Source organism: Talpa occidentalis, unplaced genomic scaffold, assembly GCF_014898055.3.
Source record: "Talpa occidentalis isolate TD23 unplaced genomic scaffold, MPIMG_talOcc4v2.1 talOcc4.4, whole genome shotgun sequence".
NCBI classification, from domain to species: Eukaryota; Metazoa; Chordata; class Mammalia; order Eulipotyphla; family Talpidae; genus Talpa; species Talpa occidentalis.
This window is the reverse complement of record NW_023604295.1, coordinates 6,519,094-6,535,389: the sequence shown is the minus strand read 5'-3', so window position 1 is coordinate 6,535,389 and position 16,296 is coordinate 6,519,094. Positions and strand designations below refer to the sequence as shown.

Here is a 16,296-nt window from a genome sequence, read left to right as displayed (position 1 = left end):
GCTGAAAACTGTCCTTGAGCAGCAGGCGGGTCTGGAGCAAGCAGCCTCGGAGAACCGAGGGGGCGTGCTGGGCTGAGGCCTCCTCCTGCTGCGTCCACCCGTGAAGTCGTTCATCTTTAAAGAGCAGTGGCTGCAGGAGATGCCGCCGTGTTGGTCTGGCCTGAGCGTGTTAAATTCTCCCCTGTAATTTCTTTTTGTGCCTTGTCAGTTCTTGAAATCTTAGTCAAGCCCCAGACCCTTCTTACTCCTTTTCCTTTTTTATGAAATGTGGCTGATGATTCTAACTTTACCTCCTAAGCAGATTGGGAAGTCGCTTGTAAAATCCTCTGGAAAAATTAGAAGCCCACCTAGTAGATGGTCTCACAAGAAATAGCAGCTGATGGTTTGAAAAATTCAGCCACGGCAAATAGCAGGTTCTGCCCTTGCTCCCACTGGATGTGATGTCGTGACGCTTTTTTGCTACCACAGAGTTTGGGCTCCGATTTTCACAAGCGTGTAGGGGAAAGACCTGGGAGGAGGAGAGAGGGGAGGAGAGCCTCCTGCTGCCTCTAGCTGGGCGGCGGCAGCTTCTCTTGACAAAGGTGTGAGTGTGTGTTTGTGTGTGTGCATGCACACACTCACGCGCGCGTCTTCTGAGGAGGAGTAAAGTGAAAATCTTGACCAAAATGGTGCCGTTGTCATATCTCAGAATGTAGGAATGCACTGATTTTTTTTCATTGTAGGTATTTCTTGGTGGATTTTCATGCACCAACCACCACCGTTGAGAGCATGATGGAGCACTTGTCTCGAGACACTGACGTGATCAGGCCGACCATCGTGAGGCACCCGCTCACGCAGGAAGAACGAGAGTGTGCAGGGATTGTCCCGGTGCCACTTGAAGAAAAACTGTATTCCACCAAGAAGAGGAAGTGAGCGGACCCGCTGCATTTCCGCCTCCTATTTAGTTCTCACTTATGAGCATCGGAGACTCATCACTTGCCAGCCTGACCTTTATAAAGGGTGTCACAGGGGCCACTTAGTTTTCCCGGGTATGTTGAGCCCTTGCTCCCTCCCCTTGGCCGCCCTCGAAGCGGGGCGGTGGTCTGCCCAGAGCCTCCATCACCCCGGCACCTGCACCTCATTCTGGGTTTTCTCTATTCATGTCATTTCTGGGTCAGTGAGGACTTTTGCCCTAAATAGCACGAATACCACTTGGAAGAGCAGAGCTTATGACAACTGCCTGGGATTGTATCACCATGAAAAATAAAGGTGTGAGGTCACTGTGCTGTATGAGTCACTTCTGATCAGAGTAATAAATGTGTTGGAAAAACTTGTGGAGGTGTTTTGTCTCTTCCAGCACCCAAGCCCCCAGCACTCCAGGCTCCCAGAATGTGCAGGTATGAAAGAGAGAGACCAGGCAGGTCAGAGCCAGGGAGACAGGAGGGCGGTGGGCACTGTCTTCCCCTGGCCACTGGCCACTCTGAGATCAGTAACCTCCTCTGCCAGCTCACATCACTCGCCGCCGCGGGCCTGTCTGTGGAGGGCCGTGCATTCTGTGCAGAGGACGCTGGGCCTGCCTCCTGGCCCCTAGCCCACGAGGCGGCAGCCTCCCTGGTCGTCTTCCACTCTCTGCCTCGTCCTCTCATCCACACTTACCCTCCTGCCCGCGAGGGAGCTGTGTCTGTGGAGCCCGGGCCTTCCTTCTGAAAAGAGTTTCTCTGTGGTCCCGCTTGGCAAGTGGCCGAGGTGAGAGCAGGGGGACACGAAGCCGGGTGCCGCGTGTATGCCCGCCCTGGGAGCAGGCAGGTTTGGGGCTTAGTTACTGGGGAAGGGGAAGGAAAAGCACAGCAAACGGGAGAAATAGCAGCGCCCTTTCAAGGCTGCATGGTACGGCGGGCCAGGTGTAAGTGCCTCTTCCCCAATCACGGGTATCTCAGTTGCCTTTCCAGTGACAGAAAAGGGCCATTCACGAGCAAAATCACGATTTTAGAGGGGCTGATTTTACGAAGTTGGGACAGCTGCCGAGTAAAACCTGCCTGGACCTGGGCATCCCGTGCCCTCCCATCTCCCTCCGCTGCTTTGGCTCCTTTGGCTCCCAGCTTGTCTGCCCCAGGCCTTTCGTCCTCACAGCAGTCAGTGCCCTTTCCTGAGTGCATCTTCCAATCTTCCCGTTCAGCAGACACGCAGCCAATGTTCGTTACACGCCAGGCCCCGTTCTAAGTGTGTATGCCCTGCAGCCCACGGGCGCAGGAGGAAGCGGGCACAGAGGTGCCGTGCAGCCAGCCTAGCCCGGCCACACACTTAGCTGTGGGAGCAAATGCAGGGCGGAGCCGGGAGCTGGGAGCCTCGCAGCGGGGGCACGCACCCCTGTCCTTCAGGGCTGGTCAAGCGTCACGTGTTGGGGGGGGCGTCTTTGTCATCACCCTTCTTAGAAATGCAGACCCTGCCCCGTCTCTCCTCCTCCTTACCCTGCGGTGTTGTTTACAACACTATTTTGCAAAAAAAGTACAGGTTTTATTTATATTGTCTGTTTTCCTCCAGGTGGAGTATAAGGCCCAGCGGGTATGAATTTGATCTGGCTGCTTCACGGAAGCCGCCGCCTCCTTGCAAGTTTCTGGAACATTGTGCTTGGATAAACAAAGGAGTTTTCATTTTTTTTTCCCCCTTAATTGACGTATTGTTTTATACTTCAATTGTTAGTAGTTTGGCGGTGTAGGATGTCACCCCCTCAGGTGTGCCACTGTGGCTCTCCCCCCACTAGAGCACCCACCCAGAGTCCTCCACCATCGTCCACGGTGCTCTTCTTCCCACCCCTCCTCTCACCCTCCTGCCCTCCGGGTGCCTCAGAGCTGTGCTCAGCTTTCAAGGGTTAATTGAAATGTTTGTCCCTTTGCTTGGCTCCTCAATATTCCACAGGCAAGTCATGCCATCCAGTATTTATCTTTCCTTCTGACTGATTTCACTTAGTAGAATAACTTCCAGCTCATCCTTGTTGCTGCAAATGGCAGGAGTTTATCTTTATTGATCGCTGAGTAGTATTCCATTGTGTATCTAGACCACATCTTCACCCACTCTTCCGTCGTTGGGCACTTAGGTTATTTCCATCGCTTGGCTATTATGAGGAGTGCTGCAGTGAGCACAGGCGTGCAGGCTGACGAAGAGGAATTTTCCAAGAGAAGTTGAGACATCTAAGCTTAAGGTGTCCCAGGCTGGGAAACCTCATCCTGTAATAAAGCGAGCTCAAATCCCAGGTGGGGAGTGGATTGGTCAGAAACTGGCTAAAGATCAGTGAGGAAAACTACAATAAAAGACCTGTAGATTTAACATCACAAGCTCAGGATTAAGGCACCAGGGTGTTCCCCAGGGTCCCTGCATAAAATGAAAAATGGAACATCTCCTGAACAAATAGAGCAATAGAGAATAGGAGCAAGAGAGAATAGGAGACTCTTGGAGTAGGTCGTGGGTGGATGTGCTTTACTACCATGAAAAGGCAACAGCTAAGAAAATGGGCCCCATCAGTGAGAGTCAGTGGAATTTAGACTACCAATTGGTATTTTACATTCATGAACTGAATTTGAAAATAAAAATATATTTGCACCAATGAAATATATTTGCACCAAAAAAAGGCAACCAGTTCTAAAGGGCTAGTAAATAAAAAGCATAGATGGGTCAGCGCAGCATCGAGGGGAGTCCGCGGCCGGCTTGGAGGCGTCCCCTGCGCAGGCGCCATCCCGGGGCGCACCAGGCCGCGCGCATCGAGGTGCGCCAGGTGGCCCCGCCACAGCCGGTCCTGCCTCCGGCCCTGGCCTCGGCCCTGACCTCTGCAGCCAGGTAAGCCCACCTGGCACCCAGAGTGCCCCAGAAGGCCTGGCACGAACCTGGGGGGCCTTGGAAGAGGGAACAGCAGAGGCTGACCCCGGGCAGCTCTCAGCCGGGGCTCCCACCTGCGCCTCCTCGGTGCCCTCCCGTGTGCGGGTCTCCCGCTCGCGGCCTGGTTGGTGTCAGGGTAAAGTCATCGTGTTGGCACGTTTGTTTTATTTGCCTCCTGCCCCGCTCTGGCCGCTCTTGGGCCTCGTTCCGAGACGAGGGGCTGATTTTGTGTGGAGTGGGCGTGGCTCGGCGGCCAGGTGAAGTGGGGCCTGGGGAGTCGGGGTGCTGCAGGCCTCCCAGCCCCGGCGATTCTTTACGCTTCGGTCTCCCTCTGGCCTCCTCTCGTGTCCTGGTCCTCTGGTAACCGTGCCGCCTGTGACGCCGCCCGCACAACCTCAGCCCCGGGCTCAGGTGCGCTCACTCCACCTGCGCGCGCCGCGCCCAGGTGTCCGCCGTCGTCGGGGGCGCCCGCGCTCCCAAGCGCCTCCTGCATTGGAGGCCGCAGGTGAGAGCCACAGAGGCCAGTGGCTTAGAGGCGTGAGCATCACTTACCCTGCAGGCGGCTTGTGGGATGGCGGCTGTCTAAAGCTGTGACTGGAAGGTGGGGGGTTCCGGGGTTCCTGGGCGAGGCGTGTGGGCGAGAGCGGTTCCTCCTGTCATGTCTTTCGGGGATTCCCCCTTCTTTCTGCTCAGTGTCATTGCTAGTTTTAAAAAACAATGACCTTGTGCTGAAGAACACATTGGAAATATTTCCTGGGGAGCACCATGGACTGGGTGCCTGGGTGGTGGGAGAGCCAAGACGATCGCACGGGAGGGGAAATGTTGACACGGATGTAAAACAATAGTGCTTCATTAAAATAAATAAAATAAATATTTGCAGCAACAACGAAGGCAGACCAAGCAAGCAAAGCAACAGGAGAAGCACCTCACCATAACCTGGCAGGCTGCGAATTGTGGCAGGGCCAGGCCTGTGAATTCACAGGCAGCTCCAGGTGCGGACTGTGGTGAAGCTGGTGTGTGAGACTCTCTCTGGGGGCTTTATTATGCTCCTCTAGGTGTGAGGAGAGACCCAAGAGAGCACTGAGGAGAGATCTCAGTGAAGCACAGCGAATAATAGAATTAAGACAATAGCAATTGGGATTATTTAGCTTAAAAATGACTTAAAAATTTAAGTCAGTGGGCCTCCCCAGTGGCACTGTGGGTTGAACGCAGTATTGTGAAGCTGCCCGCAGCCTCTGCAGTGCAGGTTCGATCCCCACTGGCCAGGGAGATACCTACATGGTGAGGCAGACCTCTCCTATCTCGCCCACTGCTCCCCTCAGCAGTGCTTTTGGTCCATCTGCCTGTTTTGCTCCCAGCTCTGTCTGGTGAATCCTCTCACCCTCCTGCACCTCTGGCCTGTACCCCAGCTCTTGTATAAATAAAATAAATCTTAAAAAAAAAACAAATCTAGGGCCTCCCCTGGTGGTGCAGGCAGTTGAGTGCAGCGCTGTGAAGCTGTCTGCAGCCTCTGCAGCACGGGTTCGATCCCGGCCAGCCGGCGAGGGTCCCACATGGCGCAGCAGACCTCTCCTGTCTCGCCCGCTGCTCCCCTCAGCAGTGTATTTTGTCGGTCTGCCTGTTCTGCTCCCCGCTCTGTCTCTGGTGAATCCTCTCACCCTCCCACGCCTCTGGCCTGTACCCTGGTTCTTGTATAAAAAAAATATAATAAAATAATTTAAAAAAATAAAAATAAATCTAGCATTAAAAATAAAATTTAAGTCAGTAAAGGGGTTTAGGTGAAGACACAGATCAATTAGGAACCGTTTCCTCAGAGGACAGAAGACGAAGAGGTGACCTTTGGTTGGTTAAGCGAGAGCTTGAAGAGGATGTCCTTTCTGGGGAGGGTGAGGAGACCCAGGCTAGGCCTGCTCAGTGCTGGGAGGACTAACTACAGCCACCACCATCCGTTCTAGACGAGGCAGGGCGGACTCCGCAGAGGTTCCAACACTTCAGCCCTTGATGCTCCAATCCTGTGCGTCTGGATGAGGCCCAGGACTTGGAGTGTCTGTCATCTCCGGGGAACTGGGGGCCACGTGGGGGGTGGGCGAGCTGCCAGGCACAGTTCCTTCTGCCTGGATGTTCCAGGTGACAAACCTCTTGGGCCAAGAGCCCATGGGCTGTGAGTGACACGTTTATGGTTTTCTTCAATTCTTCCATCCCGGGAGGGTACCTGTGGAGATTTTGAGATAAGGACTTCAGAATTTTCTCTCTTGGAGACTGTCAAGAAAAAACAGCCCAAACTTAGAAATTCAGCATAGGGCTTGGCCTTTCCAAGTCGTCCTGAGGCTGCTTGACAGACTTCCCCAGGGATGTCCTCATTCTGAGGGGACTCTCCTGTCAGTCTCAGCACTAGCGGACCAGGTACGGAATGTCACCTGTGAACATGTCAATTTCTGTCTCTCAGCAGAGATGGCAAGAGGTGACCGTTTTGTCCCCAGCTAGGGCACTAACCCCGCAGCCATGCTAAACTTCCGCTGTGTGTGTGGTTTTTTTTAAAGATTTATTTATGCATACAAGAGCAGGGGTACAGGCCATAGGTGTGTGTGTGGGGGGGAGTGGAGTTCAGAGGATTCCCCAGAAACAGAGTGGGGAACAGAACAGGCAGATGGACCGAAGTACACTGCTGAGGGGAGCAGCGGGGAGACAGGAGAGGTCTGCTGCGCCATGTGTGTTGCTCCCTGGCTGGCCGGGGATGGAACTCGTGCTGCAGCAGCTGCGGCGAGCTTCATAGGTTGTGTCTTAACCCCTTGCACCACCAGGGAGGCCGAGCTGTGTGTGTTGTGTGTCTGCTGTGTTTTAAGTGCCAGAAAATTCAGCAGGTGCTCTTTGAACCATCTTTAATGAGCTAAATAAATTTTGGACTCATGTTCGTTTTGTATTTATAACTCATGTTCATGGGTTTAACTTTTGGAAAATTAGCACTTGACAGGAGGGAGGAAAGGTGACATTAGGGTGATGATTTTCAGAGCATGACATTCCCTGAAGGAGAAGGACTCGTCAGCTCTCATGGAATCCACGATGAGTAACCCGCCCCCCAGTGAACGGGAGGTAACTGGAGTTCTTTCCAACCCGGACAGTAGGCTGAGAGCACGTTTTACAGGATTGGGGTGGGGGGAACCAGTGTGCCCCTTGGAAAGCAGAGAAGCCTGAGTGACAGGTGGGGACTGAGATGAGAGCCCTGGTGGATGCAGATGCCAAACCGGGGGATCAGATTTCAGGGGTACAGGGACCTGGGGAGAGCTGAGTCCTGGCAGGACTGTGGGAGATGGTGGCTGCAGTGGGGGCTGAAGCTTGCTAGAGCGGAAGGGCCCCCCTAGGGGGAGTCATCCTTTTACCTGCCCAGGGCTGGCAAAGTTGCTCCTGCTCTGTGGCGCCTGGAGGAACCGAGGGTGCAGGGGCAGCCAGAGCCCAGCCATGAGCAGAGTGGGGCGACTGAGGGGGGTGGTCAGTGGATGACAAGCAAAGTCTCCTTTAAAAGAGACTGGGGCAAGTGTGGGGCGGGGGCTGCTGGGGCTGCAGAGCGATGGAGGGTGACCAGAGGGAGAGCTGGTGCCTGCGGAGCCAGCATCAGGCCCGGGAAGTCCCAGGATGGGAGGTGTGAGTCGAGGGACTTGGCCATCTGAGGCCCAATCATAAGAATTATTCTGGTGGCACAACGGGCAGGGTGAGTCACTGCCTGCCCTGCCCGAGGCCCTGAGACAGGTAACCCTCACATGCCAACCTCTGTGGGGTTGGCATTCATTCTAGGACTTTCTCAGAAAACAGCCTCCTCCATCCTATGTGTCCACAGATGGTGAAAGGTGAGGAGGTGCTGGTCACCTCCCACGCTATAGAAAGTGCGTGCAGTGCCTGAGGCCTGGCATCTGCAGGGCTGCATTTTATTCTTGGACGTCAATATCGGGATGATTAACTCCTCTATCCGCCTCCCACTTGGGGTGGCCAGTGTGGCCTCCAATGCCAGTCTTGCGATGGGCCCCCTGCTGCTGGCCCCAACCGTGGAGGTTCAGGAGTCATTCAGGGGCTCAGAAGCTCTCATAGGTACTCCCCAAAGGAAACAAACCCCTCAGTTCCACGCACTCAGTGTGGGGGATCTGAGGTGTCAGGGGCTTGTCACAGCTGCAGACTCTACTTCTCTCTCCGTGATGCTTGAGCCTGTCTGCTTGTGATTGTGGTTTGGTTTTAAAAGGGAAGAGGTACATACGGTCCAGCTCCGTTTTCCTTCTCGGATGGAGTAATAAAGATTATTTATAGTGGAATTGGTTTTTTTCCACTGTGGCATATTTAATTTTATGACTCTGCCTTCCTGACTTTTGCTTCTCATGGGGGAAGCACAGAGGAATGTGCCATTGCTGTGTGGAAAAAAAGAGGCAGCCTCCTTTTAGTCATATAATTTTATATTATAATAATGTTATTTTTAAATAAAGATTTATTTATTTACAAGAAGTGGGCTGTAGGCCAGAGGTGCGGGGAGTGAGAGGATTCACCAGAGACAGAGTGGGGAGCAGAACAGGTGGATCCACTGAAATACACTGCTGAGAGGAGCGGCGGGTGAGACAGGAGAGCTCTGCTGCGCCATGTGGGTCAGGGGATCGAACTTGTGCTGCAGTAGCTGCTGATAACTTCATAGTGCTGAGACTGTAACCCCTGTGCCACCAGGGAGGCCCCAGCAGCTTCACATTGGATACTCAGAAGGAATCTCTGTGTGAACCCTTTCAGTTCAACCCAAGTGGACATAAAATATAAAGGATGGCGGGTCCCTGGCCGCTCACCAACTGTCCACTCCACCCTTTGTTGATGGTTCTCTCCGAGGAGGCGTGACACTTCTGACTTCTGAAGAGAGGGTTGAACTGGCTGTTCATTTCGCTCATCTGTCTTTCCATTCAAACCAGCTGAAAGCACTTTTTTTTTTTTTTTTTTTTTTAAAGATTTATTTATTTATTTATTTTTATACACGCACTGGGTACAGTCAGAAGCGCGGGAGGGTGAGAGAATTCACCAGAGCCAGAGCGGGGAGCAGAGCAGGCAGAAGGACCGAAGTACACTGCTGAGGGGAGCAGCAGGCGGCAGGGGAGGTCTGCGCACCATGTGGGACCCTCCTCCGGTGGCCGGGGAGCAGCCGGGGATTGAACCGGCGCTGCAGAGGCTGCAGGCAGCTTCGCAACCCAGCGCTCAACCGCTGCGCCACCGGGGAGGCCCTGAAAGCACTTCTTAACTCTTGGTATCTGGTACCATCTTGGGTGAGCCCCCTTTGCTTCTGGTTACTTCTCCAGCATGCTGGCCTTTGCTTTCTTAGGCCTGGCAAGAGGACAAGGAGCAAAAATCTCCTTGGAATCAAGGAGATTCTTCATTGCTCAAGCAGATTTGCAAAAAATCTGGTGGCCATTCACGTGAAGCTTGGTTACCTGTTCTGATCCTCACGTAGGCTTGGATCCATGTTGCTTGCTGCTTCATACCATGTTGTCTGCTTCCCTCTTTACCACACCGCCTCCATATTGTGTCCCCCAAAGTCAGATGTTGGAGTCCTAACTTCCATGGGATGGTTTTAAGATATGAGGGCTTTGGGGAGGGACTAGGTCGTGAGGATGGAGCCGGGCTCTTCAGACTTCCTCTCTCTCTGTGGCCGTTGAGGCTATGATGGTAGCTGGTCATCTGCGAGCAGGAAGAAAGGCCTCACCGAGAACCCTGCGGTGCTGGCCCCTGACCTTGGACGTCCAGCCTCCAGACTGTGACAGGAGAATGTCTATTGTTTAAACTCCCGAGTCTGTGGGGTCTGTTTTAACACGCTCATCATGATCAGTTTTGGTGAATTTGTCTATGCGTGTTTGAAGAGAATTTGCTCTCTCGGTTCAGCCTGAAGTTCTATGCAGACCTGTGAGATTCGGCTTCTCTGTGACCCGTCTCTTCACTTGTTTGACGTCTTGATCTAACAGTTTCAAAGGGAACTGTGAAAGTGTCCCACGGAGATGGTGGATTCATCTGTTTCTTTTTGAAAGATTTTGCCCTATATATTTAGCAGCAGTGTCATTAAGGGATGTTTAATATTCCATGACTCATTTTCTCTTTGGAGTGTACCTATTTCTTGGCAAAATATTCCTTTTGTACTATTTCAAACAATTGGTCTTAAATTCCACTGTATCCAGCCAGCACGTTGCCTCCGTTTTCTTTTGTTTACTCTTGTCTGGTCTTTCCCTATCTCGTTCTGGTTTTCTTTGTAATTTCGTTGGCCCTGTCTCATCAGCAGCTTGTAACAACTAGTACTTTAAGGTTCTATCTCAGAATATTTGCCATTCAGAGAAGGAATTTGAGCTACTCAAATGTCTGATATATTTGGTCTTAGAAAGTATTTTTTAATTGAAAAAACACTTTATAAAACTTATGTAGGTTTCAAGTGTGCATCATTGTAAATCAACATCTATCTGTACAACATTCTGTTTTTCTCACCGCTGAAAGTCTAATTCCACCCTTCATGGTACAAATGAATGGTGTTACCCTTCCTGGTAACCCCTATTTTGGTCTTAGAGTCTAAAAGTTTATTTTTTGTTTTACTTGGTACATTTATATTGTTTCTTTATCTACCACATGTGAGTTAGACAATGTTTGCCTTCACTCATCTGACTTAATTCACTAAGCATAATACCCTCCAGGTCCATCCATGTTGTTGCCAATGGCAAGATTTTATTTTATTTTTAAAAATTTATTTATGTATACAAGAACTGGGGTGTAAGCCAGGGGTGTGGGGTGGGGGTGAGAGGATTTATCAGAGACAGAGTGGGGAGCAGAACAGGCAGATCTACTGAAATACACTGCTGAGGGGACAGGAGAGGTCTGCTGTGCCATGTGGGTCAGCTCCCTGGCTGGCTGGGCATTGAACTTGTGCTGCTGTGACTGGCCACTTGTGCACAGCAGCTTGATAGCACTGTGTCTTTAACCCCTGCACCACTAAGGAGGCCCAAGATTTTATTTATTTTTTTTATAACAGAGTGGTAGCTTTTTGTGTATCTGTTGTCCACCACGGACTTCTGTATCCACTCATCTGTTGATGGGCACGTAGGCTGTTTCCAACTCTTTGGCTGTTGTAAATAGTGCTGCCATCAACATGGGGGTGCACTTGTTTCTTTAAATCAGTGCTTTTGTCTTCATTGGGTAAATGCCTGCCATGGGATGACTGGATCATATGAAATTTCTATTTATAGTTTTTTGAGGAATTTTCATATTGTTGTTTATCATGATCCCACAAATTTGCCTCCCCACAAACAACAAACAAGTGTTCCCTTCTTTCTACGTCCTCTCCCATATGTTTTTCCTTGTTTTTTATTTTGGTAATATCCATTCCCACAGGTGTGAGGTGATATCTTGTGATTTAGATTTTCCTAATAATAAGAACACATCTTTTCAGGTGCCTGTGGGCCATCTGGCTGTTGGAGAAGGGTCCATGTAGATCCTCTGTCCATTTTAAAGTCAGGTTGTTTCGTTTTTAGTTGTTGAGTTTTGTGAGTTCTTTCTGTATTTTGGAGAGGAACCCTTTGTTGGATATACAATTTCCAAATATTCTCCCCCATTCAGTAGGATGCCTTTTTGTTTCGATGATTGTTTCTCCACTGTGCAGGAAACTTTTAACCTATTGTAGCCCTGTTGGCTTATTTTTACTTCTTCTCTTGCTGGTGGCGTTGAGTCCCTAACAGCATTTCTAAGACCATTCATTGCCTCTGATTTCTTCTGTGTATGTTATGGTCTCAACTCTTACATTTAATCCATTTTGAATTAATTTTTGTATATGGTATTTAGAGAGTTAAGTAAATTGTACTCACTAGTTAAGTAAATCTGTACTCACTAGTCTCATTCTTTTGCAGGTGATTGTCGGTTTTCCCAACACCTTATATTGAAGAGACTTGTTCTATTGTATGATTTTAATTTGACTCCTTGGTCATAAATTAGTTGTCCATACGTGTGTGGTTATTTTTGAACTTTTAGTTCTGTTCCATTGATCTGTGTGTCTGTTTTTATTCCAATGCTATGCTGCTTGATTACTATCACTTTGGAGTATAATTTGAAGGCAGTGAAGGTCTCATTTTTGTTCTTTTTTCTTGAAATTGTTTAAGCCTTTGTCCATTGGCTTAGTGATCGAGGTATTTCCAGGGAGGTATATGTACTATTTGAATTGTCTTCCCTCTGTAAATTGTTCTCATCCACTGACAGCTAGAATTTGGAGATTTTACCATATTATGTCCAGGTATGATTTGTTATTATGCTTAATCTTTGTCGGTACTTAGAATTTATATTCTGGTCCCCAAATTCATCATTGTTCACTTAAGGAATGTTTTCTTCTATTGGCTTTTGATGTTTGCTTCTTTATATCATTTCACCTCTTTTTCCCTGAAACTCCTAATATTAAGTCTTCTCTCAGCATGTGTTATTCTTGAGTCTGTACTCACTAGCTCATATTTTTACTCATGATTTTCATCTTATTTTTTTTCTCTTTGAAATCAATCAGGTAATTGATCATTCATATCAACTTGTTTACTGATATCATGAGAGAGTTTGAGCCTGCAGGACAGATATGAACTATTAGAACACTACACTGTGCTAATTACACGGGATGGTGTACACCTAAAAGCAACAGGATCCAAAATCCCTCGATGGGGGGATTACCTTCATGAGGGACAGCCTCAGACTTCAAGGTGGATCTCAGATGGTGTTTCCAGTCTGACTGATCCCAGGATGAATGCAGTCTCTAGGGGAAGTAGCAACATTGACAGTTTGGAAGTTGAGTTGATCCCTGTTGGGTTTTCCCTGGAATCATTTCCTGTTCCCCTCGTGCTCTGTTTATAGGCCCATCTCCTTGCTCATCACCTTGCCATGTGGCCTGGGTATTGTGACCATTTTGTTCCTGGGCCAGTGTCCTCATGAGCCTGTGATCTGCATTCACTTTCCCATCTGTGCTAGTCAGCTTGGGCTGCCATGATCAAGTACCATAGATGGGGGGATTTAAACCACAGCAGTTTATTCTCCCAATTCTGGAAGCTGAAAGTCCAAGAACAAGGTGTGAACAGGTTTGGTTTCTTTTGAGGCCTCTCTCCTTGGCTTCAAGAGATTTCCTTTTCATGGTGTCCTCAGGTGGTCTTTCCTTTGTGTGTGCTCATCCCTGGCATCTGTGTGTCCAGATTTCCTCTTCTTTTAAGAACACCAGTCTGATGGAAATAGGATTCACCCTAATGACCCTATTTCATTTTAATTACCTTTCAAAAGGTCCTAGTTCCAAATATAGTCACATTCCTAGGTACTAAAGATTAGGACTCCAAAGTATAAATTTTGGGGACACAATTCAGACTACAACACACCCATAAGCCTAGTTTAGGCCTGGTATATAGTGGCTGCTCAATAAAAGGTAGTTGAATGACTTTCTGAAAGTTCCCCAATCTATTCTCTCTTCCCACTTTGATTTTCAAGCAAGTTGTGTTGCACGAGATGACACCAAATCTTTCTTATGATAAATTGAATGAGTTTTCATTTTATTATCTTTTTATCCTTAGCCTGTCATATTTTGTGCAAGCAACTATATAGTGGTGCAAATCCATGGTCCTTTCCCTGCATTTCCCCAAATACCCTTCTATTGCATGGTGAGAAAATGAATCATATACTTGAGGTTATATTCAACCCAGAGGCTAACAAAGCCACTAGATTTCTCACAACAGGTCTATGCATGTTTGTCTATGGGGGTTTGGATCTGTTATTGCTGGATTTATTTGCCTTGGGGACTAAGTTCCTTTTTTATTTATTAGCACACTTTCTTTGTTTCCATCATGTTTATTTCCACATTCTGCCCCAAGCTCTGACAAATTTGAATTTTTCAAAAAGCATAGAGAAGTGCATTTTAGTGAGTACATCAGTTATTTGTGCATGCTCTTCTAGTTTACAATAATGAAATGATAGAATTAAAATTTCTTCCTTTGGCTACTTTATTATTCTACATTCATTTTTGTAGTTTGTTTTCTGTCTCCTCATTGAATATTTGATCTTTGAAATAGCTATTTAAAATAGCTATCTAAGAGCTTATGTATCCACAACAGATTTTGTTACTAAGCATACAAAATGAATGGATTCCTTATTCAAATGTTAAGTGCCTATATAGCAGTCTGTATATAGAACTGAGATGGAGATCTGGAATTGGATTCCAGGGTGGATATCACTGAGATGACAGCTCATAGTGGACTTAGAATTTCATGGAATTGAATAGTCCATCAATGCTGTCTAATAAAATAATATGAGTCTCTTCTTTCTTGGTCTCTAGAGCCAAGAGAAAGAAGTTCATGTTGTGGCTGTTCTGAACTTGCTATGGTCCAGACTGTCCACATTCTGGTTTCTTTTCTGGATCATGCAAATGACTTTTCTGGCTCATGCAAATGAGAACACTCTTCCTCCCCTGCTCAGTGGGAATTCTTCCTGATCGTGAACTATCCTCGGCTTGTTTTCCAAGGTTTCCCAAAGTTTTAATTGCTACTTCTGAGCATGTCTTATGCTGATTTGCAAGTGACTGTTCCTCCCTTTAAAGTTCCTTTCTGCGTGAGGGACACCTTTGGAACCTTATGAGGTCTATATGGATCTTATCTCAGAATCATGGTTTTAAATGCATGAAATAAAACACAATGGTTTCTGGTTCAGGGCAAGATGGAGTAAACACATCCCAGCATGTCTTCCAGTGAATGATACTATGAAATATGCACAGAATGCATGGAATAGCTACTTGAAAATTCTAAGAAGCAAATGGTAGCTGGCAGACTGGTGAAGAAGACACAACCTAAAATACTCTTGAACTGGCAGTGAGTTACCATTTTTCCCTCCAGAACCACTCAGTGTGGGTTCAGCACAGCCTGAAACCCAGAAGTAGTTACTGGTACCAACAGAGAGAGCCCCAAGAGAAGCTCCAAAGGGAACAGAAATATGGTATTGCATACTTAGAAGTGATGGAGAAATGCCCAGTTTTTTTTTTTTTTTTCCTTTTCTCTATCTATCATGCCTCAGTCCCCAAGCAATACTCTTGGTGTCAGGGGCATGAGCACTGACAGGAACCTAAACTGAGAGAGGAGAATGTTCCCTCTGATCAGAGGAACTGTGGTCCCAAGAATGTGGGGCAAAACTCCAAAGCTTTTGTTCTTTCTGTCCTTCCACTACTTGTCCCTGGACACAGATGCATAGAAGAGTAGGTGTAGTAAAGCCCCAACTTTCTGGTCAGAGAGACAAAATGCTGAACCCCTGGGAACTGGAAAGTACCAGAGAGAAAGAAGAGCTAGAGAAAGCCAATAAAGTTGTTTATGAACTTAAGGGTTCACCCTTAACAGGCACAAGAATAGACCTGACCCTAAGTAGCATACCATAGATTCTGAGAACTGAACTACAAATAGTTCACTGCCCAGGTTTCAGACTGGGTTCTGAACAGCATGGAGAGGGACAGATATGAAGTCTTGGGGAACAGAACATCTATTAGAACCGCAATCCATAGAAGATGAGTTGGACCTTGTGACCTGAACTCAATCTGGTAGATTCTGTGCTTTAAAAAAGAAAATCAACATTCTCCATAGAAATTAGACAAAATTTAGAGTCTTGTAACATAATCATCAAAATGTCTGGGATACAATTAAAAATTTTTCAGCACTTGTGAAGAACTGGGAAAACCTCAACTTGTATGGGAAAAGACTGTCAACATAGATGAGTGCTTAGACACCAAATTTTATAGCAACTATTATAAAAATACCCCACACATGTACAGGCCAACATTCTTGAAATGAATGAAAAGTTAGTCTCAGAGGAGACATAGAAGATACAAAGAATAACCAAAAGGAAACTTTAGAATGGAAAAATACTATAACTAAAATAAATATTTGACTACATGGACTCTACAACAGAAGGAAGATGACAGAGGAAGAGTTAGTAAACGTCAATAAACAGAAGTGATAAAATCTAATAATATGGACAGGAAACCCCTAAAAACTTAAAAGAACAGAACTTCATGAACCTGTGAGAGAACACCGAAAACAATTTTGTCACAGGAGTTCTACAAAGAAAAAATGAGATGCACAAAAAAGTACTTGAAATAAAGGCAGAAAACTTGTCAAATATGGGGAACCAAAAAACCCTACATATTGAAGAAGTAAAGTCTTTAGGAAATCCTAAACAATATAAGAAATTCGTTCCCAGACACGTTATCACCAACATAGGAAAAAAAGGAAACTAGAAGAAACTAAAGGAAAAAAAATTTAAGCTGTCAGAGAAAACAAACACATTACTTATAGGGAACATGATTTAAATAACAATAAATTTTTCCAGAAGGATTTGAAAGAACATTTTAAAAGAACATTAACCCACAATTGTATATCCAGAGAAAATGTACTTCAGGAATAAAGACATTCT

General features: G+C 47.3%; 1 protein-coding gene across 2 annotated transcripts in view; it reads left to right on the top strand.

The window, feature by feature from the left end:
- The window catches only part of MRPS6 (mitochondrial ribosomal protein S6), a 50,758-nt gene extending 49,429 nt beyond the window's left edge, over nt 1-1,329 (top strand). For both annotated transcript variants that reach the window (XM_037524992.2, XM_054700297.1), the window contains one exon: nt 723-1,329. In XM_037524992.2, coding sequence (XP_037380889.1) covers nt 723-912 — 190 coding nt within the window. In that variant the 3' untranslated portion in view covers nt 913-1,329. The remainder of the gene's footprint in view (nt 1-722) is intronic.
- The last annotated feature ends 14,967 nt before the right edge of the window (nt 1,330-16,296 follow it).